Below are 24949 nucleotides of genomic sequence, written 5' to 3'. Positions count from 1 at the left end.
CACTGTAAAATTCCATGAAGGCTTTGAGATGTTGTGATGCTGTACCAAATACAAAGATTATTATCTCTGAAATTATCACTTTGTTAGTCTACGTATTGGAGCTTTTTCAAGGTATCCCCAAATTTAAATACAGTATGTCAACAATTATAAGCTACTACCTTCCACTCTTCCTTCCCTCCCCCAAATCATATCATGTAGCTGAGATGCAACATTCATTAGGCTTTATGTAATACTCTGAAAGTATTCAGGGTTGTTAGATTTAGAGGTATCAAAGGAGTTTTGTGGGAAATTAGATAGAGTAGGTTAGGTAGGTTAGATGATCCAATCTAAGATTGTTGCCATATTACTGTATTATGTTAAACAGGGATGCCATCAGGAAACTAACACCTCAGTAAAGGGGAAAGGGTGGATCGAACTGAGTTTCATTTTGTCTCGACTTGAGAAATTTCAAATTAATACTTGCTATAAAAAAACAGAAGCTAGTTTTAAAACTAATTTACCAACAGTAAAAGTGAAATGTGTTTCAGCGCCTTGGGATGTCCTCCTGACGTGAAAGGTCTATACAAATAATTTATATATAATGTTCATACTTGCTGACATTTCTTTAAGGTCTGGGAAATTTGACCATAAAGTAAAAATGTTTTTTTTAGAGGAAATGTGAAGACTCATATATGGCTCAAGTGGCATAAATCGTCAAACAAATTGCGGGTTTAAATAAACCATATCTTCCTTCCCTTTAGTTTATTTTTATCAATTTTTGGGGGGTCAGAGAGGTATTTGATGCGTACAGAAACCTATGGTTTAACCATACATAAAAGTACCAAACCAGATTGAGAATTCTACATATGTAAATATTATTAGGAACATATAAAGCAGGTTAGCAAGAACCAAGGCTTAGGGAACTCAGAATATGTGTTGAGGTACTGCTGGACTTTAACCAGATAAAAACACATAGGCTTGCCATTGGAAGTACTGCCTAATAAGCTTTACTCTGCTTGTCCAACTAGGAATATCTAGGACCAGTCGTTCTTTGGCTTGAGAGAGTTGATAGCAAATATTTGTATTAGTAGCAACACCCCTACCACCTACACCACTAACACAGTAATATTCTGAATTCTAGTTACTTTGTAGGCCATGTTTAAAATTGGGCATAATTGTGTTGCAATCTTATTAATAAATGTTTTTTCCTAATGGTTCACATTAATTTTGCTTCTAGTTTTCACTTTGTAATACATGAAGGATAAAACTGTTTGTCCACATTTAATGTTTTACTGTTCCATATATTATTTTATATGAAATATTGGTTATTTGCAGGAAACCTATTTTTCTAAAAAAGGGAGAATAAAATGGAATTACAGTAGGCAAGAATGTTGTAATAAAGACCAGTTTTCAAAACCAAATTGAATATTAAGATGGAATTTGCTTTTCCTGCATTATAATGGATTTTCTCTAACTTACTTTTTTACAGTCAAATAATTACTATCACAATTTCTCGAGTGACAGAAAAGCACAGAGGGATAAACATATTCATAGTTGAAAGTGCAACCGCTACCTATACAGTTAGATTTCCAGTTCTTGTCCTAGGTAAGTCACAAATAAAATCAATATTTTTCAGTATGTTAAGATTTATTTAATGTGCACATTTCTAGTTTCTGTTAAACCACTTAACCAAATCTATAATATTTCACTTCCCTAAACTGACTGCACATGTTCCCAGATTTTAGGATATATATTCTTCCTCTAACTGTACGTGTGAATCCGACTTAGTTGGTAGCACTCTCACTTTTGAGTTGGAAGGTGTGAGGTCAAGCCCCATGTCGAGGTGGTGTTTGAGTACAGTAGGTCAGGGTCAGGCAGCATCTATGGAGCACTCGTCTCACAAGTGAGAGACCTGGGTTTGATTCCCAGCAGGGTGAAACCTTGGGCAAGTTTCCTTACTCCTTTGCCTGATAATAATCACTCAAAAAGATAAATGAAGCAATAATTTGGTCTCTCAATCCATGACTGTTTATGGGAAACTGCTGTGCGCAATTGGCTGCCACGTTTTGACAACAAATATACAGTCAATTCACTTTACAGTATATTCTGTGAAGCACTTTGAGACATCTAGAAGATTGATTGGACATTGATTGCAGGCTGGGTCAATAGAATGTGCGGCCTACAAGCATCTTCCTTCACTACAAATGCGGTACAAACATCCCCTTCCGCTACTAACCTGTACACAGTGGCTAGGCCTCGGGCCACTCAGTTGTGATAGGGAAGGCTGCCAAGCCCCATGCCTTTAGGAATTGAACATCAAGACTCAGCCTCCCGTCACATGGTATAGCAACAAAAAGGCATGAATGACCAGTGCCATTTTTACAGAGTGGCTTCAGACATTTAATAGAAAGATACGGTCACAGAGCAGGCATGTGCTGCTGTTTCTGGACAACGCCCGGCTCACCCTCACAGCATTTCTACTCTAACCAATGACAAGTTAGTGTTTTTCCCAGCTAACACCACATCCATTCTTCAGCCCCTTGACCAGGGCATCATCAAGAATGTTAAGATGCACTTCAGTCTTCTACGCATGGTTCTTGGAGAGATGGCCAAAGGTGTGCAGGCTTCACAAGTCGCCAAATCCATCAATGTTCTTCATGCAGTCACCTAGATTCAATCAGCAGTCAACATGGTGCATAGATCAACAATGCAGAAATGCTTTGCCAAGGCTAGCTTTAGTGTGGATGAACCTGTGGAGGAGACCCTGATGTGCCACTAGCCCAGTTGTTGTCTCAGGCCAGTCAGTGCCTGTCACTGGACACCATTATCCTCAGTGCTGAGGAATACACAGCCACTGACAGTAATGTGTCCTCCATTGAGGACTTGAATGAGGAATGGAAGGAGCGTCTAAGCAGAGGAGTTTCTACCCGGGACACTCAGGAACAAGACACACAGGAGAAGGAACCCGAAGAGCAGCCTACAACATCAAAATCCCCTCTCACTTATGCTGATGCACTCAGTATGTTGGAACAAGTGAAGGACTTTTGCTTTGATTATGAACTTGAGGTGTGATAGACTTTAGCTGATGCTGAGGATCAGCTGCAGGCCAAGGGAGTGCAGGTTATATCAGCAGCTAAGCAAACAACACTGGACTCTTTCTCCAAGAAATGAACATTTTGTGTGATTTTAATTTCTCATGTGAACTTTAAATAATGAAACTTAAGATCTGGTTTAAATGTGACAATGCCTTTATTTTAATTGAGATTCCAAAGTCTGGTTGTTTAACGTTCATCACCCTTACTCATTACCAATGCTCTAAATGTTATATTAGTGATCTGAATCACCTGACCGTTTCAGTAATCAGGTCACCTCACTAAGTAGGTCACTTTTGCCCAGCCACTTGAGTGACCAGATTAGTGAGGTTCCTCCATATAGTTCAAAAGATGCCTACATTGTCAAAGGATGACATATTAAATCAAGCTCTTGGCGGGGTGAGAGGAGAAATCATGCATTAGAGAAATTTTCTTCAAAGAAAGAATAAAAATGTATACACTAAAATTGTGAAAGCCCTTTAACCTGACCATTTTCCTCATTTTAAATGTTGGAATTTTAGCAGAAACCTTAAGTGTCCAACTAGACCCAAATCGAAGTTACTCACCGAATAGCTAAGTCAGGATTTATAATGTAATGCTGTATAATAAGTATAGTGTAATACTCCTGATAAAAGCTGCTGTGTTTGCCAACAAAAACATCACCCTGAAAAGTAATTGCAGTAAAGCACTTTGAGATGTTTTGGCAGGATAAGATTCTATAAAAATTCAAATTCTTCTTTAATGCACTGAAGTAGAACAAGAACAACAAAATTACATTTATAGAGCGCCTTTCACATCGGGAGGACGTCTCAAAGCGCTGAACAGTCAGGTGTTGGGGGCTGAGCATGGGGGAGGGATGGTGTAGGGGTGAGGGAAGGCAGAGAGGTGGGAGGGAGACCAAAGGCATGATCGAAGAGAAGGGTCTTGAGACTGGCCTTGAAGGACGCAAGGGAGGAAGCGAGGCGAAGAGACCGTGGGATGGAGTTCCAGAGTGGGGGGACAGAGAGGCTGAAAGCCTGGCCACCGATGGTAGGGCGGATCGAGCGGGAGATGTGGAGCATACCAGAGCTTGCTGAACGGAGGGAGTGGGTAGGTTGGTAGGGAGTCAGCAGGTCAGAGAGGGAGGAGGGGGCAAGGCCATGGATGGCCTTGAAAGTGAAAACGAGGATCTTGAATTTGATCCTCTGGGGGATGGGGTTATTATGGAGTCGGGTGAGGGTGGGAGTGATGGGGTCACGGAGCCTGGTGCGTGAGAGTACATGAGCTGCAGAGTTTTGAATGATCTGCAGCCTGTGAAGGGAAGAGTTGGGAAGGCCAACGAGGAGGGAGTTTCCGTAGTTGAGCCTTGATGTGACGAATGTGTGGTGAGGGTTTCGGCAGCCTGAGGGGTGAGGTAGTGATGGAGTCTGGCAATGTTGCGGAGGTGGTGGTAGGCAGTGCCGGTCATGGCATGAATGTGGGGGAGAAAGGACAGTTCAGGGTCGAACAAGATACTCAGGTTCCTAACTGGCTTAGTGAGGTTGAGTGTACAGCCGTGGAGGCTGATGCTGCCAGCGCCTGAGGTGCGGAGGCGCTGGCGCGAGCTAATCAGGAGGGCCTCAGTCTTGCTGACGTTGAGTTGGAGAAAGTTGGCCCTCATCCAGGACTTGATGTCGGACAGGCAGTCAATCAGGATGCCAGTTGTCCTGGAGTTCAGGGTGGAGGCAGAGAGGTAGAGTTGGGTGTCATCCACATGTGTGTGGAAGTTGACCCCATGTCTGCAGATGATGCCACCAAGGGGGAGCATGTAGAGGGTGAAGAGGAAGGGACTGAGGATAGAGCCCTGAGGAATGCCACACAAGACGGTGCAGGGGCTGGATGAGAAGCAGTTTGCGACGACGAAGTGGAGGCGTTGTGAAAGGTAGGAACTGAACCAATCAAGGACAGGACCTTGAAGGTTGAGGTGGGAGGAGAGGCGGTGGAGGAAGATTGAGTGCTCCGCTGTGCCAAAGGCAGTGGAGAGGTCAAGGAGAACGAGGAGAACAATATGATTGTCGGCTATAGAAATAAGTTGAAACAAAAACGTATGTAGTTAAAGTTTATCCAGCAGAGCAAATCCGAATGTCGTCAATCTAAAGAGTCAAACCCACAATCTAAAATCAAGAGCCAAATATTCAGAGATTACAATTGCACAGCATTCCAGTGATAAATTATATTCATCTCCAATAAAATGTGCCTACAAATGATCACCTGGGAAATCTATGTATCTGTACAGTGTGAAGTTTGAAATGTTCAGTTAATAAAAATAATGCTTACATTTGGTGTAGCACCTTTCATTTCAGGATAAAATCTCAAAGTGCTTTGCAAGATACGTTGTAAAGTGGAGTGACTGCATTTTCATGGGCGAACGCTGCAACCAATTTGCACAGATCATCAGGGTTGCACAAACAACCATGAAGTGAATGATCAATTTTATTTAGGAAACTGTGGCCAGGATACTCAGAGAAACTCCTTTCTCTTTCGAATAGTGCCATAGGATGTTTATCATCCACTTGGACAGGCAGACAAGGTTTTAATTTAACATCTCATCCGAAGGATAGCTCTAGAGCTTCACTGGAGTGTTTAGATTCTATAAGTTTCAAGTCCTGACATGGGGAACGAGGTAACAACTTTCGGACTCAGAGAGAAAAGTGCTACCAACTGAGCCACTTGTGACTGGCAAGTTGCTTAATTTGAGATGCGTTTTCTGTAAGTCTTTTATCATTTCCCTTTGCAGCAAAGCCTCAGAAACCAACAGTGACAATACTGGACACACGTAAACTTGGATGCACATCAAAAGGGTACCCTCCACCTAAGTTGAGTTGGAAAGAAGATTGTTCAAGGGAATCTGACAGGTATGACACCAAAATTTATCTGTTAGTTAATATTTTCCACAAACTACAATAACAGAATGGATCAGTATTGGTTCGCTTGATAACAAATAAAGATTAATGCTTTCTTGGAAGTAAAAGATTCAAATAACTGATCAATATGAAATTGGAAATTGCAAAGTTTTAGTTTATTTTCTATTATCTTTTATTACTTATATGCTTTTTGAATTTAGGAAACTATTGGGCAATATTCCCAAATACAATATTCCCATCAGTATTTTGTTGGAGGGGGAGGGGGAGTTAATTTTACTGTCTTAAAATTAAAACTCGGCTATTTATGAGTGAAGTCAGGTGGCATTTTTTCACACAAAGGGTAGTGGAAATCTGGAATTCTCTCCCCCAAAAGGCTGTGGATGCTGGATTCACTCAAACTTTCAAGACTGAGGTGGATAGATTTTGTTGAGTAAAGCTATCAAGGGATATGGGGCAAAGGCAGGTAATTGGAGTTGAGGTGCAAATCAGCCATGATCTTATAGAATGGCAGAACAGACTTGAGGGGCTGTATGGCCTACTCATGATCCTATGCCAAAATGTTCTATGAATAATGCACTGCTTGGTGATTTTATACATATAAATAAGAAACAGAGCATATGGGATCAAAAAAAAAGGCTCTTCAGCTCACTGAGCCCACTCTTTTCAATGGTTTGTGCACTGCCATTGCTTCTCCCACATGTATTCAGGAAAGTGACTGGGGTTTAATTTGGAATATTTTTAACAGATTTCTGAAGAATGCATTTTTTGGAAAATGTTATATTTTAGAAATTTATTCATTACACATTTCTCATGAAGAATCTAACCTGTCAATTCCTTTCATTATTTTAAGTACCTGATCAAATCACTTCTTAAGCTTCTCTGTTCTTAGGAACAACCCCCCAGTCTATTCAGCCTCTCGTCATATCAGTGCAGAGGAGAGCAATGAGGATGATCACCAGTGTTAGAGAAATGAGCAATGGCTAATGATTAGATAAGCCAGGGCTCTTCAGTCTTGAGATAAGATGGCTCAGAGGGTACTTCATAAAGACCTATAGAATTTTAAATGGGATTGAAAAAATAAACCCAGATCAATACAAGATAACAATTTAGAGTTGTAAAGGGCAATATCAGGACAGGTACCAGAAAGTTTTTCTTTAGTCTGGATTCAATTGTGGTCATATTTAGATGCTATAGAGATCTAAAAATTAATTGTTTGACATTTCGGACATATTTCGTGTACTTTTTCCTGCGTTCCTTCATCAGTCAGATCTGAAAGAACAGGTCACAGTGTGGCACAAAAGTGTTTTAATGTATTTGGCCAATAACTAATCAACTATTTTGTTGACTTGAGTTCATAAAATAATACTATAAGTTTTAAAGGAACGTATTAGTCTGTGCAATAACAATATATTTTGAGGTTACAGCTTTTCAGATACTTCAACAGAATATACTAATTCCATTGAAACCTTTAGAGTGCCAAGAATGCCATCAATCGTTTTCACAGACGAATTATTTCATCCTAATGCATGTTGCTGTGCAAGTAATGATCTTGGAAAGGAATGTTTAACCTTATACACTCAAGGTAATTATAAATCTGCAATGTATATAAACGTTGAACAATAGATTCAGAGAAAAAGGTTAAAAGGTAACAACTTTGTTGTGTTTACGTTGTCCGGCCTGAAGTGAATCTTTGGCAAAGTCACAGTGGCTCACCCACAACATGTAGCCCAAACGTAGCATCAGAAAATTATGTAAACCACAACCGACAAACTGAAATGCATTGCGTATGTCATTTAAACAGGCAATTTAATTGCCGTGTTCAGCTCATTCCCTGACATTCTTTTATTCCGTACAATGCATTTTTATTCTGCCACACACTTTCTGGATACAGAATGCAAAATGCCCGACAGTCAACTGCAACCGCTCCTGCGAACGTCTCTAGAGTTGAAACGTGCGCAAGAGTAGTGAATGCTGACCTGCAGTCTTCCTGCACTGGGCATCTGTGCTGGAAGCCAGAACTGATATCAGGGCTGATCTCTTTTTTCACAGACCCACTATAGTGCAGGGTCTAATGTATGGATCCAAAACGGGTTCAATGCAGGTTTTTAATGCAATTGGGCCTTGACTTTAGAAGGCTGAAGAGTGATCTGCTTGAGGTTTTTGAGAAGAGACATTCGATAGGTTAGTTACAGAGAAACTATTTCCTTTGGTTTGGGAATCCAGGACAAGAGGTCATAATCTTAAAATGAAAGCTAAGCTATTTAGGAGTGAAATCAGGGAGCATTTTTTCACACAAATGTGGAAATGTGGAACTCTCTCCCCCAAAAGGTTGTGGATTCTGAATCAATTAAAATTTTTAAACTGAGTTGGATACATATTTGTTAGGTAAGGGTATCAAGGGATATGTGGCAAATGCGGGTAATTGGAATTGAGGTACAGATCAGCTATGATCAATAGAATGGTGGAACAGGCTTGAGAGGCTGAAAGGCCTACTTTTGTTCCTATGTTCCTAAAACACTGTGTTATAATGGAGTTTACCTGTAAATGCTCAGTCACTAGCTAGTTTCTCCCAAGGGAGTGGGTGCTGCTTCTGCTTATTATGACTCCATGTGAGAGAGATCAGTTTTCAATCCATCTGGGTGACACTTGCAAGTTTTGATGTTTAGAAATGGAGATAAAGTTTCACAACAAGATTATTTATTAACAGGAGTAACTGGCTGAAGCCTAGTGGCATTTGTTTATAAGCGCTTTTCACATCGGGAGGATGTCCCAAGGTGTGAACGAGCAATCCTGAGGGATTTTTGGCCAGGACACCAGGAAAACCTCTTTTCTCTTTTCAAATAATGCCATGGGATCTTTAACATCCAAACAGCTAGACAGAATTCAGTTGAACATCTCATCTGAAGGATGGCAGCGTTTACAGCGCAGCTCTCCCTCAGAATTGCATTGGCATGTCCGTCCACCTTGACTATATGCTCAAAATGGCTTGAACCCACGAACTTCTGATTCAAGATGTGAAAATTGTAAAAGCTCAGCCAGGCTGACAGCTGCTGTTGTCAAACTGTTCAGACATTTACTTTTAAGGCAATTATAATTCAATCATCTGTTTGAAAACCACTTCTTAGAATTTTTTTTTCCGTCCACGTTGACCACTTCCCTTTTCTGAAATCCTTTCTTTCCATGAAATCACCTCTGCTGTTCTGTTCTTCCTACACAGCACCACTTCCCTCCGTAACACTGCCTCCACTTCTTCCTCTAAGACAATGTCCTTCCCTAAGGTCACCTCTGGTGTTCTTTAGTGAGGCCACCAACATTTTCTTACGTCTGTTCTGCTGTTACCCTGCTGTGCAAAGACAACTGTGATCAAACATCTGAAACAATGATTTTCCATTGGGATGGATAATAATAATAATAATATAATAATAATATTAATCCTTTCATTTGATATAGTGCCCTATCACGTCTTCGAGATGTGTCAAAGCACTAGACAGAATATACTGTAAAGTGAATTGACTATTTTGTGGGCGAAACACGGCAGCCAATTGCACATAGAAGTGTCCCACAAACAGTCATGGATTGAGTGATCAAATTATTATTTTATTTATTTATTTTTAAGGGATTATTACACCCAGAAAAGCAATCCGCCAATCGACTAACAATCTGTTTCCTATGTACTATGTACTGTGAGGTAAACAGAGGCATGTGGAGTAAGGAAACTTGCCCAGTGTTTTGCCCTGCCGGGAATCAAATCAAACCTCACTTGCGAGGCTACCTTAGTGGGACCGCACTCATATGGTTCGAGTCTTATTTAACCAACCTCCTTCATTTCATCTCAGCAAATGGTTTCTCCTCGCGCTCCTGCCCAGTCAACTGCGGGGTACCCCAGGGCTCCATCCTTGACCCTGTTTTTTTCCTTATTTATATGCTCCCTCTGATCAATGTCATCTGCAGACATGGGGTAAACTTCCACAGATATGTGGATGACACCCAAATCTACTTTGCCTCCTCCAGTACCAAGTCCAGGTCCGCCGATGTTCTATCAGCTTGTCTGGCAGACATCAGGGCCTGGATGAGTGTAAACTTCCTGCAGCTGAAAATTGAAAGATGGAAGCCATACTCCTTGGCTCCTGTCAATGTCTTCACTCCTGCGGATCTAAACTCCTCAACCTCCCTAGGTTCTTCCTCAGACTCACCGAACGAGTGCGCAATCTAAGCGTCCAGGACCGCCTTCTTCCACCTTCGCCACATTGTTCACCTCCAACCGTGCCTTACCCCAAATGCAGCCGAAACCCTCGTGCATGCGTTTGTCACCTCCCGCCTGGATTAGTCCAACACACTCCTCACCGGTCTCTCCAGCTCCACTATTCAAAAGATCCAGCTCATTCAGAACTCTGCTGCCCGCATACTGACACGAGAAAACTCTGTACCCACATCTCACCAGTTTTGGCCAGGCTCCACTGGCTCCCCATCACCCAATGGATCGACTTCAAGATCCTAACACTCATGTTCAAATCCATTCACTTCCTGGCATCTCCCTACCTCTCCGACCTCCTCACTCCTCAATCCACCACCCAGGACCTCCGCTCGACTGGCACTGGCCTCCTGCTCATCTCTCACTCCGCCCCACCATTGGAGGTCGCGCTTTCAGCCACGACACCCCAAAACTTTGGAACCCTCTCCCTCAATCCTTCCGCCTTGTCCCCTCGCTCCACTTTTTCAAGTCCCACTTGAAAATGTTCCTCTTCAACCATGCTTGCAACCCATAATGGACTCTGCCTCTACCACCTTACTTGGCATTGAAGAAAAAGTAGGAAATTAGAGTTAGTGCAGTTAATAATAATAGTAATAATAATAATAAGCCTTGCATTTGACATAGTGCCTTATCACATCTTTGAGACTTCTTAAAGCATTTCACAGATGCACTGTAAAGTGAGTTGACTGTATATTTTGTGGGCAAAATGTGGCAAATGAGCCAAATGACTTTCTTCTATGCTGTAGATTTTATGATTCTAAAGTGTTTCTATAATTCACTCTCCCTGTCAGAAAACAATAGTTCTTCACTTGTGGTTGTTGCGTTGTGTTGTGCATTGGTATGTTTAACAGAATTGTCTTTTTATCCATGATTTGTAGATCTTGATAGTAAATTGAACAACAGCAATTCTGTTCTGAATGTTTTCCTCAAAGTTGGTGAACCATTCCTGATAAGGTGTGTTGCTTCATATAAAAACTACCAATTCAGGATAGACTGGACTATCGAGACAAAGACAACAAATACCACACAGGTATAGCGCCAACATCTGATTACAGTTACACTTATATAGAACTTATGTATAGAGAGTTATGGCATACAAAGCAATGAGAAATGTAAATTTAAAGTTAATGGCGAAAAGTACAAATATAGATTTTTCAATAACACTAACAACTTGCATTTATATAGCGCCCTTCACACGGGGCAGTATCTCGCAGAGCTTAACAGTGGCGGGGCCTGATGCCGAGCTGGAGGGAGGGTGGAAGAGACTGTAAGCACGGTCGAAGAGGAAGGTCTTCAGTCATGATCTAAAAGTGGGGAAGTAGGGGGGAAAAGCCGAGGGATTGAGGGGGAGTTCCAAAGCTTTGTGGTGTAGTGGCTGAGAGTACTGCCTTTCAGAGGGGTTTTGAAAGCAGGGAAATAAGGAGCAAAGCAAACAAATTTTGGGAGAGAGCAAGGGATAGCAGTATCAAGGCTGTATATTTGGTCACCGGTAGTGGGGCAGAGGAAGTGAGCAATGGGCGATAGGCCAGAGACGGAAGAACAGAGGACACAGGTGGGAGAACAGATCAGAAGGAAATTGAAGGGCAAGATTCAGAAGGGATTTGAAGATCAGGATAAGGATATTAAAGTTGATCCACTGAAGTACTGATGGCCAGTGGAACATGGATAGATTGAGGTAACGAGCCTAAGAGTTTAGTGCAGAATAAAATGACAACAGGGTTTCTACTTACTGCAAGATAAACAGAGGTGTGTGAGTACCTAATATGTTAGCAACTAAAGTTTTATTTGGTAAATTTAAGCATGTGTCTTCATTGTTTCAACACTAAACTAGCCCGTGAAATTTGAAGAATCAAAGGTCATTAAGAACAAACCTGATTGGATCAAGTACGGTTATCTGTTTATTAGCTCGGTACATTTGGAAGACAGTGGATTATATACATGTGCTTCTAAAGAGAATTCAAACAAGACAATCAATTTAACAGTGATCGGTAAGTTTCTGCTTCAAAATGTTTATAATTGAACTTTCCTTTAAACTATTTAAACTACACTGTTGAAGTTTATAAAATGTTTATGTGAATAATGTATCAGTATTTTTTCTTATGAAGAATCATAGAATCATTGAATATAATAGCACAGAAAGAGGCTATTCAGCCCATTGGGCCTGTGCCGGCTCTTTGGAAGAGCTACCTAATCAATCCCACACAACCCACTCTTTCCACATATCCTTGTAAATATTTCCTCTTCAAGTACCTATCTAAGTCCCTTTTGAAAGTTGTTATTGAATCTGTTTCCACTACCCTATCAGGCAGTGCATTCCAGACCTTAACAACTCTCTGTGTAAAAGCATTTCTTCTCATCTCCTCTCTGGTTCTTTTGCCAATTATCTTGAATCTATGGCCCCTGGTTACAGAAAAATATCTGCAAGATTTGAATTAAGTCATATTTTTAAAATATTAAACAATCATGTGGTGAAAATGAAAATTTCACCACCACCATAATTATCATTGGAAAAACATGAGATCTAAATCTGTCTTTAGTTGTTGACAGGTTTGGAAGTAAACACTGCCCCTCCCCAATTTTCAAAACATATTGGTGCTATCTAACACATTAGAGCAGATAGCTTGGTGCTATCTTAGTTTCCCCATTCTTTTTCTTGATTCCGACGCTAATGTTTGAGTCCTGTTCCACAGGATCCCAGTTATTTTAAGCCAGCATCTTTTAGATACAATGAAATATTGTCCTCTACAATCATGGGGCACTGAAACCTTCAGGCTGAAACATTGTGCCAGTCAGGGCGGCTTGTGCTGGAGAGGGGTTTACAAACCTGTTGGTAAAAGCCAAAAATTGGATCACAATTTTTAATGATGAAATAATACATAACAATATCACATTTGTATAGCGCCTTTCACGTCGGGAGGACGTCCCAAGGCGCTGGACAGCGTACAGCATTTCAGACCTGAGCTGGGGTCAAAGGGGAGAAAGGAGGGGAGGGGAAGGGAGGTGACCGATGGCATAGTCGAAGAGGAGGGCTTTGAGATGGAATTCCAGAGGTTGGGGGCAGAGTGGCTGAAGGCTCTGCCGCCAACTGTGGGGCGAGTGGGGTGGGTGGGTCGGGGGACGTGGAGCCGGCTGGGTGGAGGGAGCATCAAATGTTGCACTTTTCACCCAATCATTGCCATGATAAAAGTTTCTTATAGCTTACACTTCCCCTATGTCAGACTTGCCTACTTTCAGGGCTGTTCAATTTAATGTGTATCTGATAATGTGCCACTGACATTATGTCCATCCCTAGGTAGCTTAACATGCTTGTAACTTTAACTGTTAGTAAATTTCAAAAGCTAATAGGTGAATAAAGTTTAATACAGTATGTATATATACTAATTCAATCTAGGAAGAATTATTATAGCCATTTGGTACTTAGGTTGTATTTCTTTTCTTTCAGAGAAGGGATTTATTAATTCAACGTCTAAAAAGGAAGTCTATGTTATTGGTAAAAATGACTATGTGTGCATTGAGGCCACACTGAATGCATATCCACTTGTAAACTGCCAGTGGTATTTTTTGCAGAAGACCTTTCCCTGTGAGCTTAAGAATTTACATGGAAACAGGTACAATATTCTGAAGTTTCATTTAATGAATGTTTTAATAAAATGTAAGGCAATTGTACTCATCAGGTATTAGTCATCAGCAGACAGATGAAGGGATTCTCACAATATTCGAACTGGGGTTCGAAAAAATGGTGATTCCCAATAGAATGACTCAGAGTCATTAACTGGAAATACTGCTGGTAACGGATGTGGGAATTATGCAGTCTAAATGAGTAATGAATCCTGAGATATGAAATTGCAAGTATATCATCCTGTTGTCAAATATTCCAATGCACTTCACAGGATTTTTCTGTAGAGTGTTGTGACTGTAGGATGTCCCTTTAAGAAGTAAAAAGCAATTAAGAAAGAGCCAATGAAATAAATACAGGAACTACACAAAAGGATACTGGGAGTGGACCAAGTGGATGTGGTTATGGTTAGTGGATTGGAATTCTCTGGGTTGCTAATAAAGAAACTTACCAACCTGGTTTTGGATTGAGAATTACTGCAGTAAATGTATATTTTTGTAGATGAACCCAGCTTACAATTAAGGCAAGGCAATGTTCCACACACTGCCATGAAGTGAACAGCCAATTCTAAGAATTGTTGGCCAGGACATTGGGAGAAACTTCTTATTTCAAATAGTGCCATGAGATCTTTAGCATCCACCTGAACAGGCAGATCGAACCTTAGTTAATGTCTCATCCAAAGGATGGCACTTCTGATAATGCAGTGCTACCTCATAATTGGATTGTTACCTCCTATGGGTTCAAAATCCTGACTTGCAACTTGAACCCACAACCATGTAACTCAAAGGCGATAGTCTACCAACTGACCTGGGTTGATACCTAGTTCCATGTTTCAAAGCAGGGCTCCTGTAAATGGCTGTATCAAAAAGTGGTGTGTTATTAATGTTACAGTTAAATTGGAATTAGTACACATACATTGCTGAACTGAGTTTGGAATTTCCATAGACTAAATGAGTTTGACATCTGGATTGTGACTAAATGTTCTCCTTTCAGCTGGCAGGAGGTTGGAGTGGAAGCAGTATTACATAGAATCAGCCTGAGGCACATCTCAGGTCCTGCAGCATCTAATCTTTATAAACTCTTTTGCAAATCTTGCATTGCTTATGCTTATCCTATTTGATAATCAATAACTATATAGTTGATAAAGCATATACTTTAACAAGCACTTTAAGGGTGCACTTTAAGATTCTGTCCAGATTCATATCAGCAATTACAGATATGTGACGACTTTCTGATCTCAGTTTCATCATCTGCCCAAGATGCAGACATTCAAGATACCAATTTAAATTGAAGAATAATTTGATTTACAGATATATATACATCTTAAACTTTTGTAGACTTTTTTCTCCCATGCTATTTTAATGCATTTTAATATGATGTTGGAGAGGTATGATGAAACAAACAATTTTGCTGCCTTTAATATATATTACTTATATTGTATAACAATGCTTTTATTGTGTTTTTTTACTCCTATCAGTATCTCTGTATCACTCTGTGATCATGGACATAAGCCAGGAATCTATGAATTATTTGCAGACAACAGGGAAGCAGAATTTCAGACTTTCTTTACCTTATATTTGGAGTGTAAGTCAAAGTTGCTGAAACAAATAGTAAATGTTTTTACTAAAGTAAGCTTAGTGTTGTTATTAAAGTAAGCGTAGCAAGTATACAATTTGTGTTTGTTTCAAGCATGGAGAAGATAGAATATGCAATGCCTGCTGGGTGCAGTAGTCAAGGTAGAATCCATATTAGCTTTCAAGGGGAAACTAGTCTGGTATCTAAAAAGGATTGTTTACAGGGATAGAGGGAGAAAGGCAGGTAAATGAAGCTGAATTGATTGCATTTTCAAAGAGCCAGCACAAAACCATGGGCTGAGTGATTTTTTTCTGTACTGTAATTTCTATGGTCCTATGGTTCCATAGAAAACATTTAACTCAGTCTCCTCCAAAAATATATAAATCAGATTAGAATGCAGAATGTCCAGCAGCATGTGAAGTTGAGAACACCAGCAAGTTATAGTATTTTTCTTGGTCTTGATAGATGCTCATTTTAAAGCCAATTGTTTGGGGAAAAAAAAGTGAATCTGCCCACTCACATTCACAAGATGACAAGAGAGGTTTGGATAAAGATCATCCTCGTACCCATTTGATCTCTTCCTTCCAGAAAACCAACCTTATTTTATTACCATTACAGCATCTAAATACTTCTTAAATTAGTTGAATGTTCTGGTCTCTTGCATCCCACACCATTTACTGTTTCTTGGATTTGCTGCATTTGCTTTGAGAAAAAAAGTTATCAAGAAGAAAGTCAAACAAAGAATATTTTAATAATTTATGGAGAAATATTGACACGTTTAATTATTATTTTAATACTGTCTAGAATAACATTAGAATGTTAAAGATTAGAGGGTTGCACCTGTATCACAATCACTAGTTAGCTTCCTGAAAGCAAGAACTGAGATTTTCCCTTCCAAATTGTCCATTCATATTTTTGACAGTGGGAGCTTAGTGTTTTTATACTGTGTTCAGTTGTTGGAAATATGTAATACTGCATTTATATCTGTTAAATTATTTGTTTAGTATTAATGTGGTTCAAAATCTTATCATTTACTGAATTTCTAAATTGCACTTTCTGCAGCTGTACCAGTTCTTGAGATATCCTCAACAATAAATCGGCTGTCATGCATGACTGAAAGTTATCCTTTAGCTGAAGTGACGTGGAAACAATGTGATGGAGATCTGTGAGTAAATGCAATGAGCACAAGGAAATGACTGTCATAATAATAGGGTGAAAATCTCCAGAGAATCAGAGAAATTCCACTCATATTCATTGTTAGTACAACAATAGTAACAAACAACAGCAACACATTACATTTGTATACCACCTTTCATGTCGGGAGGATGTCCCAAGGCACAGTTAGGGATTTGTACAAGTACAAATACTAGTGCAAGTATCTTTCAATCGTCCATGCTGACAAAATAATTCTCCCTCCATAATCATAGCCATATATTTAGAAACGTAAATGTTTGCGTACCCTCTCGTCACCTTCCCTCCTCCTCCCACCCCCACTCCAACACCCATTCTATTGGTTGCCTGTACACAGAAATCCAATTTGCAGAAATCTTAATAAAACCTTAAAACTATTTTAATGTCATAACGTGTGAAATGTGTGTACAGCTGCAGCTATTAATTTGCGAGCACAAACAAGCTGATGAAGGATACCCTCAGGAGGCAATTATTTGACCTCCAAAATGCATCAGAACAATAGCTATTCTACCATGTAAATGTTGTCCTTTGTCCACTAAATCCATTTTGGTCAAAACATGCAGCCACATCATAAATGCACACATCTTAAACCTTATTTCTTTTTGTCTGAATTTCGCATACACAATATCTGCTGAGAGGAGGAAGTATCTCATACATGGAATAAAGTTGTGGAAATGATACAACAACTTGCATTTATATAGTGCCTTTCACATGCAGTAGTATCTCAATGCATTCAATTATGTCAGTAATTGAGTGTAGAATATTCTCATATTCATGAGCATTTCATGGCCAAACAAGCCTAACTTTGTATACTGACTGGAGCATGTCAATACATTTGCACAGTATATTTATTTTTGCACAAGGGTTATGTCATACTCCATAATTGCAATTACTTAACAATGAGGACAAGGATTTTAAACTCTATCTCTGAGAAATGGGGAGCCAGTGAAGCCAGGCGAGGATGAAGTGATCAGTTCACGGAGCTTTTATCTTTAACAGAATGAAAATGTTTTTCACAATTGGTTTTAAAATTATATAACTACAACAGGATTACATTACATTTAAAAATAAATAACTAATTCCATATGGCGTACGTTTTAATATTTTGCAGACCTTGAAAAAGATTTCATTCTAATTTTACTTTTGTAAAGAAGTGTCTCAACTCATGAATAAATAATTTGGGGTTTGCGACTGAAAGAATCTGTCACGTCTTAGCCTAATCTGTGCCTAATATTTTTTGGAATTAGGAAAGCAGGGAATTTCCATTCCAGAAATTCTCATGCAGGGAAATTTTCATGCAGAAGTGGCATGCTCACATGGAACTCTCAGTCTGGTTTAGATACTCTTGAACATGATGGTGGGTTTTTCACTTAAATCCCCCCCCACCCCCAATAAAAATGTCAGGACAAAAGAAAGAACTGTCGGTTTTATAGAAAGCCAAAACACTTCACTGTCATGTATTGTGTCCATTTTTGGAAAGTTAACATTTGCACCAGCAATGTTCCACAAAAATGAGGTGAATGACTAATTATTCTGGAGGATAGTTGGCCAGAAACTTCCTTCCCTATTCAAACAGTGTCAAAGATTTTTTAATGTCCATCTAATTATAGGCAGATGGGACCTCAGTTTTACATCTCTGAAAGGCAGCACCTTTGACAATGCAGCAATCCCCCAGAATGTCAGTGTAAACTCGAGTTTTAACTTGAACCCTAACCGTCTGCCCAAGAGGCAAGAGTGCTACCAATTGAGCCAAACTGACAGCTGGTTTGGGTGAATTTTGAAGATGATAGGACAGGAAGGCTAAACCCATTTGAAATGACATTCTTTTTATATACATGACCTTCGTTATTTGTTATGTTTAAGTTGTGAAAAAAACATCACTAAAGGCATTCAGACCACGGTGTCACATGGAAAAGAATTTGGGAGCATGTATGTAATCAGTGAGTTGGATACAAGCACCATGAAGGATGGGTGCTTTGTAAAGTGCTGTGTATCAAATGCCATAGGCTCAATCTGCAAGCAACATTATCTCCAAAAGAAAGGTAATGTCAAGGTTAAACTTTCTCTGAAACTTGATTACTTAGATTATTTATTGTTTATGATAACATAACATACCCACTAGCTGTGTAGAAGAGGGGTAAATTCAGAATATATAGGTGAAAACACTACTTCAGTGAGCAAGTAGTAAACGTATGGAACAGGCTCCCTCTGGAGACTGTGGAAGCAGAAAGTGTTGATTCTTTCAAGAATAAATTAGATAGATTTCTGTTAGGAAATAATATCTCGGGATACAGTATATAGTTTGGGATATGACATGTGCGTCCGACTGCCAGGATGGTGGAAGGCGAACTGGATGGACCTTGGTCGTCTTTCTCCTATCTTATTCTTATGTTCTTAAGGGCGATGCCTTAATATTGAAGTGTTTGGCAAATGTTTTATTTTTCTTGCAATTTTCTTCCCTCTTTTCCTGAAGGCATTGCCTTATGCTGTAATAGGTGCTCTGTGCTTTAAGTTCAGATATATACCATTGCTTACAATACTTTGTCAGAGCTGTTGATTGCATGATAAGAAGCACCTTTGAACAATATGAAACAAGAATAACGGAAAGAAAGGCAAATATTTCACAACCTACATCCAATCAAGAAGGACATAAGTTTCAAACTAGGTCATTCATATCCAAACAGCAAGTGGCACCAATACAGTGGTGTGAGAACACAGTTCTGCCTGTGTTGTCCATCTGCATGATTCTCATTCTTCAGGCCCCTATATCTACTGCTGTGCAAAAGGCAACAGACTTGAGAGATGAAGGTGATCGTGTGGAGCAACTCAACTTCAATCAAATAAACTGCATTACAGAGCTCCTACATGACACAAAGCTCACACTTCTCGGTATTGTGGACGCTTGCCTCTTGTGCTGAGGTTTAGTATATTCAAGACACAAGAATTCTGACTAATGTCGAACCATAGACACAGATATTCAATCCATCGAGCCTGCTCCACCAGTTTATTTGGGCAGATATTTTGGTCCTAATTTTCCGTCTTTTGTCCATGTCCTCACTTCCCAAGTATCTATCTCTTTTAAATAATATGCCTACAGAATACACAGTCACTCCACTCCACAGTACATCCTGTGAAGTATTTTGAGACATCCATCTGACATGAAAGGCTCTAAATCGAATATAAGGATTATTGTAGGATTGGACAGCTAATTGGATCAAATACAACTGATGTGGGCTCTACAGCATTCTGGGGTAGTGCATTCCACATTTTCACAGCACCTGTATATGAAGAAATGGTTTCAGATCTCACTTCTAACCAGCTAAGCTACTGCAGCCTATTAGGTCATATAAATCCACACCAAGAGCTAACTGCAAAATTTTAACTATACTCTGATTTGTGTGATGTGGAGGCAGGGTGGAGGTGAAGGGGAGAAGCGAGTGTTAAACTTCCAGTCATCTCTGTAAACATTATCGGGGAGAAATTGCACCAGGATCTAGATTTACTCTATTTGTGCAGCAAATACAGCTTTAACACAGTTTTCTGTAAATTCTTTGAAAATAAGACTGAATGCAACAAAGGTTTGGATGCCCTAGAGTCAAACTAGATACAGGTGGAATTTCTCTCTTGTGTTTAGGAGCCAAGCGATGAATGAAAATGAAGAATAAAGACCCTTTCTCACTAATCAGCCAATTCTTGCAAAAAAAGTGTGGTTTACTATTTAAAGTTTTATGTCGTCACATTTTTGATGCTTTCATGACCTCATTATTTTAAAGAGCACTTTTGAGGCAGCCAGTCAAGGACAAATGGTGTTTTGAAAACTTTTAAGATATAATCTTTTGACTAGCACTTCATTCCACCAAAAACTATTTTGCCCAAGTCAGAGCTTGGGTTAACCAAAAATTCATTTCAATCATCGGTCATAGGATTTAACAGCGAATAGTTATGCTTTAAGGGAAAAAATCTGAAGAGTCAGTAATAGAGGGATGACATTTGTGGCACACCATAACATATTCCTTATGATAACCCACACAAGGAATGGATTACAAGATGCTCCAAATGTTTTTACCTGTAATACTTTTACTTTTGTTTTCAAACATAGTGGAATGCGAGTAATGGGTGCTTGAGTCAAATTTAAATGTTATGTGTAAAGTGATGAGTTGCTGTGCATAAGGTGCAGCTATATGAACTTAAATTGGATTTTACCATGGAAAATGTATGGCTGATATTGGTACTGTCCTTTATTAGTATCTATTTATTTACTTCCAGAGTTCAATCAAACTATCTACAGGACAATTGGAGTTATTGTTTTCCTTATGGTCCTGCTCTTTTTAGTTATGTTGATGCTCATTTTGTACAAGTATAGAAAGGTAAGTGCGCACGTTTGTTAATAATTCATATTTAGTATGAATACACCTTAGTTTATTACCAATTCCTACTTGATATTAATATTCAATGTGCAAGGCCAAAAAATGGATCAACTATGCAAGTAGTCTGATACACTTATATCCAGTGGAATTTGGATGAAACTTTAAACCAAGCTTCCATCTGCCTGTGGATGATAAAGATCCCGTGGCACTACTTGAAAAGAGATGGGAGTTTTCCCAGTGTCCAGGACAAAAATCCCTAAATAAAATTGGACGCACACTTCACAGTTGTTTCATTTCATCTACAAAATACAGTCACTCACATGAAACACTTTGAGGCCTTCTTCCCAGGCAAAAAAGTGCTATATCAAATGCAAGGATTCTCATTATTATTTAGCAGATAGTAGAGACTTGGAAACAAGTCATTCATTTTCATTATTTTGGCCAAAATTCGTGCAAAATCTGGGGAGACCAGAAAATAAGGAGAAAATAGCAGGAGCCCTCAATGGCATTTTAAGAAGAATGTTTAGAGCATTGTTGTATAAAAACAACTTTCTTTCATAATACTTTATTCTTTTTTATAATATTTTGCAAAATTGCCACTGTGGATCAAAGTGGATCTGAACAAACAATCTCTTTCTTTCTCTTCATTCAAGCAACCTGGCTATGAAAGACATCTCCATATGATACAGAGTGTTGGACCCACTGACAACGACTACATTTACGTTGATTTCAGTCATTTTGATTATGATCTAAAATGGGAATTTCCTCGAGAAAACTTAAAATTGGGTAAATATACCAAATGCAAGGATGATTAATATTATTATCAATTGTGAACATAGAAACATGGGAACAGGAGAAGGCCATTTAGCACCTCGAGCCTGTTCTGCTATTTTATAGGATCATGGCTGATCTATACCTCAAGTCCAATTATCCGCCCTTGCCCCATATCCCTTAATACCCTGACCTAACAAATATCTATCTACAAATCTTCTATTGTTGTACAACAAAACAGTCCAATTTATTGGAGACTGCAGTTAAATCTGTCAGCAAGGAACCTACGATGGTGTTTGAGTCATCTGGGCCATATTTTCTAATATTTACTCTGAAAGTAATTTCAGTTGTACACATAGGTGGCGGTTGGCTAAGGCTAGAGGGGGTTAAGGCCCCCCCAAAAAAAAAAAATCTATCTGCAGCTCACCTCTTTAAGGGGAAAGCCCTGAGCTCTGAGGAGGATCCCACCCAATGGTTGCCCCACTCTTAGGTCATTCTCCAATCTTGTGGACTGAACGTTGGGGCATCCTCATCTCTGATTGACAATGGATCTGAAAAGCACTCAAAAGCAATCCCAGTTTCATTTAAAGGCCAGATTTTTTTCAATGCATCATAAATTTCTTAATCTAGTATTTTATACCCACAAATACATATAGAGAGAAGGATTCACACACAAACACACAGGCACTCGCAAACACTCACAAACACATAGAGAGACACACACGGACACACAATAGGAACACAGGAATATAGGAACAGGAGGAGGCCGTTCAGCCCTTCGAGCCTGTTCAGTCAATTAATTAGATCATGGCTGATCTGTACCTCAACTAATCCTGTCAATTCCAAATTCCCGCTTTCTCTCCATATCCATTAATACCCTGACCTTCCAAAAATCTATCAACCTCACTCTTGAAGGTGTAAATGGATCCAGCATCCATGACCTTTTTGGGGAGAGAATTCCAGATTTCTACCATGCTTTGAGAGAAAAAATGCTTTGTGATTTCACTCTTAAATGGCCTGGTTCTAATGTTAAGACTATGGCCCTTGAAGCAATCGCACACAATCACGCAAATACACAGACAATTTCAACAGTGAGGCCTCGCGTGAAGCCCATTTGCCGCTTGCGCCACATCGTGCATACGCATCTGGAACCGCTCTGTCCACAATGACGTCAGGTAACCAGAGAGGGGTGTGTTTATAGTGGATTTCACGGAAAAAGTCCGACCGCACTTCTTTATTGGTCCAACTTATTACACAGTCTACATTTAGTTATGCACAGAATATGGCACAGTTCTGGTTTATTAATGCAGTATATACACCTTAGGGAACATACTTGGATCTGGTGCATTTGGGAAAGTAGTGGAAGCCACAGCATATGGAATCATCAAAGCAAATATTCCTGTCCAAGTGGCTGTCAAGATGCTGAAGGGTAAGTGGAATTTACACAAACCACTGACACATTGATATATAGTAGTAGACAAATATTGGTGTAAATTTTGCAGTGTTTATCATTTTACACTGCATTAATTATTATCACCATTTAAGTGCTCCAAGATGGTACCTATCTGAATGTTAAAGTAGGATGTTAGTTCACACTAAATGTCACAGATTCTGATGATATTTAACTTTGGCTTAAAAATTTAGCCCATTGACTCGCACTCAAGTAACTATGGGTAATGTGTGGAGGCCTGTAGGGTATCGATTAAACCACCGCTTCACAAGTTGGAGGGCCTAGGTTTGATTCCCAGGGCAGGCGAAATGTTAGCCAAGTTTCCTTACTCCACACGCCTCTGTTTACCTAACAATAAGTAGGAACCCATTGTTAGTTGATTGGCATATCGCTTTTCCAGGGGTAATAACCCCTTTAAAAAAACAATAATCATTTGGTCACTCAATCCACAACTGTTTGTGGGACACTGCTGTGCACAATTGGCTGCCTTTTGCCCACAAAATATACATTTTACAGTATATTCCGTGTATCACTTTGAGACGTCTCGAAGACATCGTAAGGTGTCTTCCCATATCAAATGCAAGGATTATTATTAGGATTAAAATTATTAATGCCCTTTTTTCAACATATTTTCAATGAAAATGGGAATAAAAAAATCCGTTTTCACCCCATTAGTCTGACATAATAATTTGAAACAATGCCAGTTTATTGGTAACTCATGCTTATCTTTTATTCTGCACTTAAAAGAAAAATATGAACCTTCTGAAAAAGATGCCATAATGTCTGAACTAAAAATGATGATCCACATGGGGAATCATGAAAATATTATGAATCTGTTGGGAGCTTGTACTGTCTCAGGTAAGAAACTGCTACCTAAGTATTTGCTTAGGCATCAGAAGCATCTTTGTATCTACCCTATGCAATTTTCATTTTATTACTAAATGTGTTTAATCTTGTAACCCATTAGGTCCAGTGTACTTGATCTTTGAATACTGTTGCTATGGCGACCTTCTCAATTACTTAAGAAATAACCGGGAAACCTTTCACAAGACCTTGACAGATGTCTTTGCACAGAACAATTTTAGCTTCTATCACAATCTTCACACTGATCGTCCATCCAGGTATTGAATTTATTTACGGTCAACGCAGTCATTCCATGCCGTTCTTTTCGTTATTTCAGTCTGATCAGTCGATACCAGCACATTAAAGAACATGGCTATAAGAATCCACTTTTACTTCATTTCTCAGTGCAATTAGGGCATGGCTTAGGGATGTGCTGATACAACCAAATCTTTTCAAGGTCTTAAAGTCATCCTAGATCACATTTCACAGGTTTCAGCACATTTTCTGTAAATGATGCACTGCTGAAAATGTGCTGAAAACCATTCAGACATTCTTCACCAAGGTTTTGCAAAAGAACCTTATCTGCAATTACGTTGAAGACGAAGATTCACCTTCAGTGAAGCTGAAAGAATAATTTGATCCTTGGTATCACAAACAACTTGTAATATTATGCCAAGAAGCTTTTTTTCTAGAATGATGTCGTCATTCTGGACAGATGGTCTGTGTGCACATGGTTAAATCCAGGACATTTACAAAGCCTGTTATTTGGTCAAACACATTTCTGACCTGCTGTCGTTTCTGGCCTGGCCTGGAAAAATTAGGTAAATAACTTATTCTAGGCAAGATCAGCACCCGAATGTTAGGGCGTAGCATGGACACTGAGATGATGCCAGTTATATCCCACACAGTTGGATCTGTAATGTGATCAATG

At 39.4% G+C, this 24949-nt stretch overlaps 1 protein-coding gene across 1 annotated transcript in view; it reads left to right on the top strand.

The window, feature by feature from the left end:
* The window catches only part of flt3 (fms related receptor tyrosine kinase 3), a 54259-nt gene that overhangs the window by 18424 nt on the left and 10886 nt on the right, over positions 1-24949 (top strand). The window contains exons 5-20 of the mRNA XM_007900680.2: positions 1469-1584; positions 2493-2594; positions 2759-2998; positions 5827-5944; positions 7426-7535; positions 11084-11235; positions 12037-12193; positions 13648-13813; positions 15299-15405; positions 16459-16561; positions 18451-18629; positions 20854-20954; positions 21608-21740; positions 23050-23154; positions 23923-24033; positions 24143-24296. Coding sequence (XP_007898871.2) covers positions 1469-1584; positions 2493-2594; positions 2759-2998; positions 5827-5944; positions 7426-7535; positions 11084-11235; positions 12037-12193; positions 13648-13813; positions 15299-15405; positions 16459-16561; positions 18451-18629; positions 20854-20954; positions 21608-21740; positions 23050-23154; positions 23923-24033; positions 24143-24296 — 2154 coding nt within the window. The remainder of the gene's footprint in view (positions 1-1468; positions 1585-2492; positions 2595-2758; positions 2999-5826; positions 5945-7425; positions 7536-11083; positions 11236-12036; positions 12194-13647; positions 13814-15298; positions 15406-16458; positions 16562-18450; positions 18630-20853; positions 20955-21607; positions 21741-23049; positions 23155-23922; positions 24034-24142; positions 24297-24949) is intronic.

The sequence above is a fragment of the Callorhinchus milii genome, unplaced genomic scaffold, assembly GCF_018977255.1.
Source record: "Callorhinchus milii isolate IMCB2004 unplaced genomic scaffold, IMCB_Cmil_1.0 Scaffold4, whole genome shotgun sequence".
Lineage (NCBI taxonomy): Eukaryota > Metazoa > Chordata > Chondrichthyes > Chimaeriformes > Callorhinchidae > Callorhinchus > Callorhinchus milii.
The sequence above is the reverse complement of the archived record's forward strand: the minus strand, read 5'-3'. Positions and strand labels throughout refer to the sequence as shown.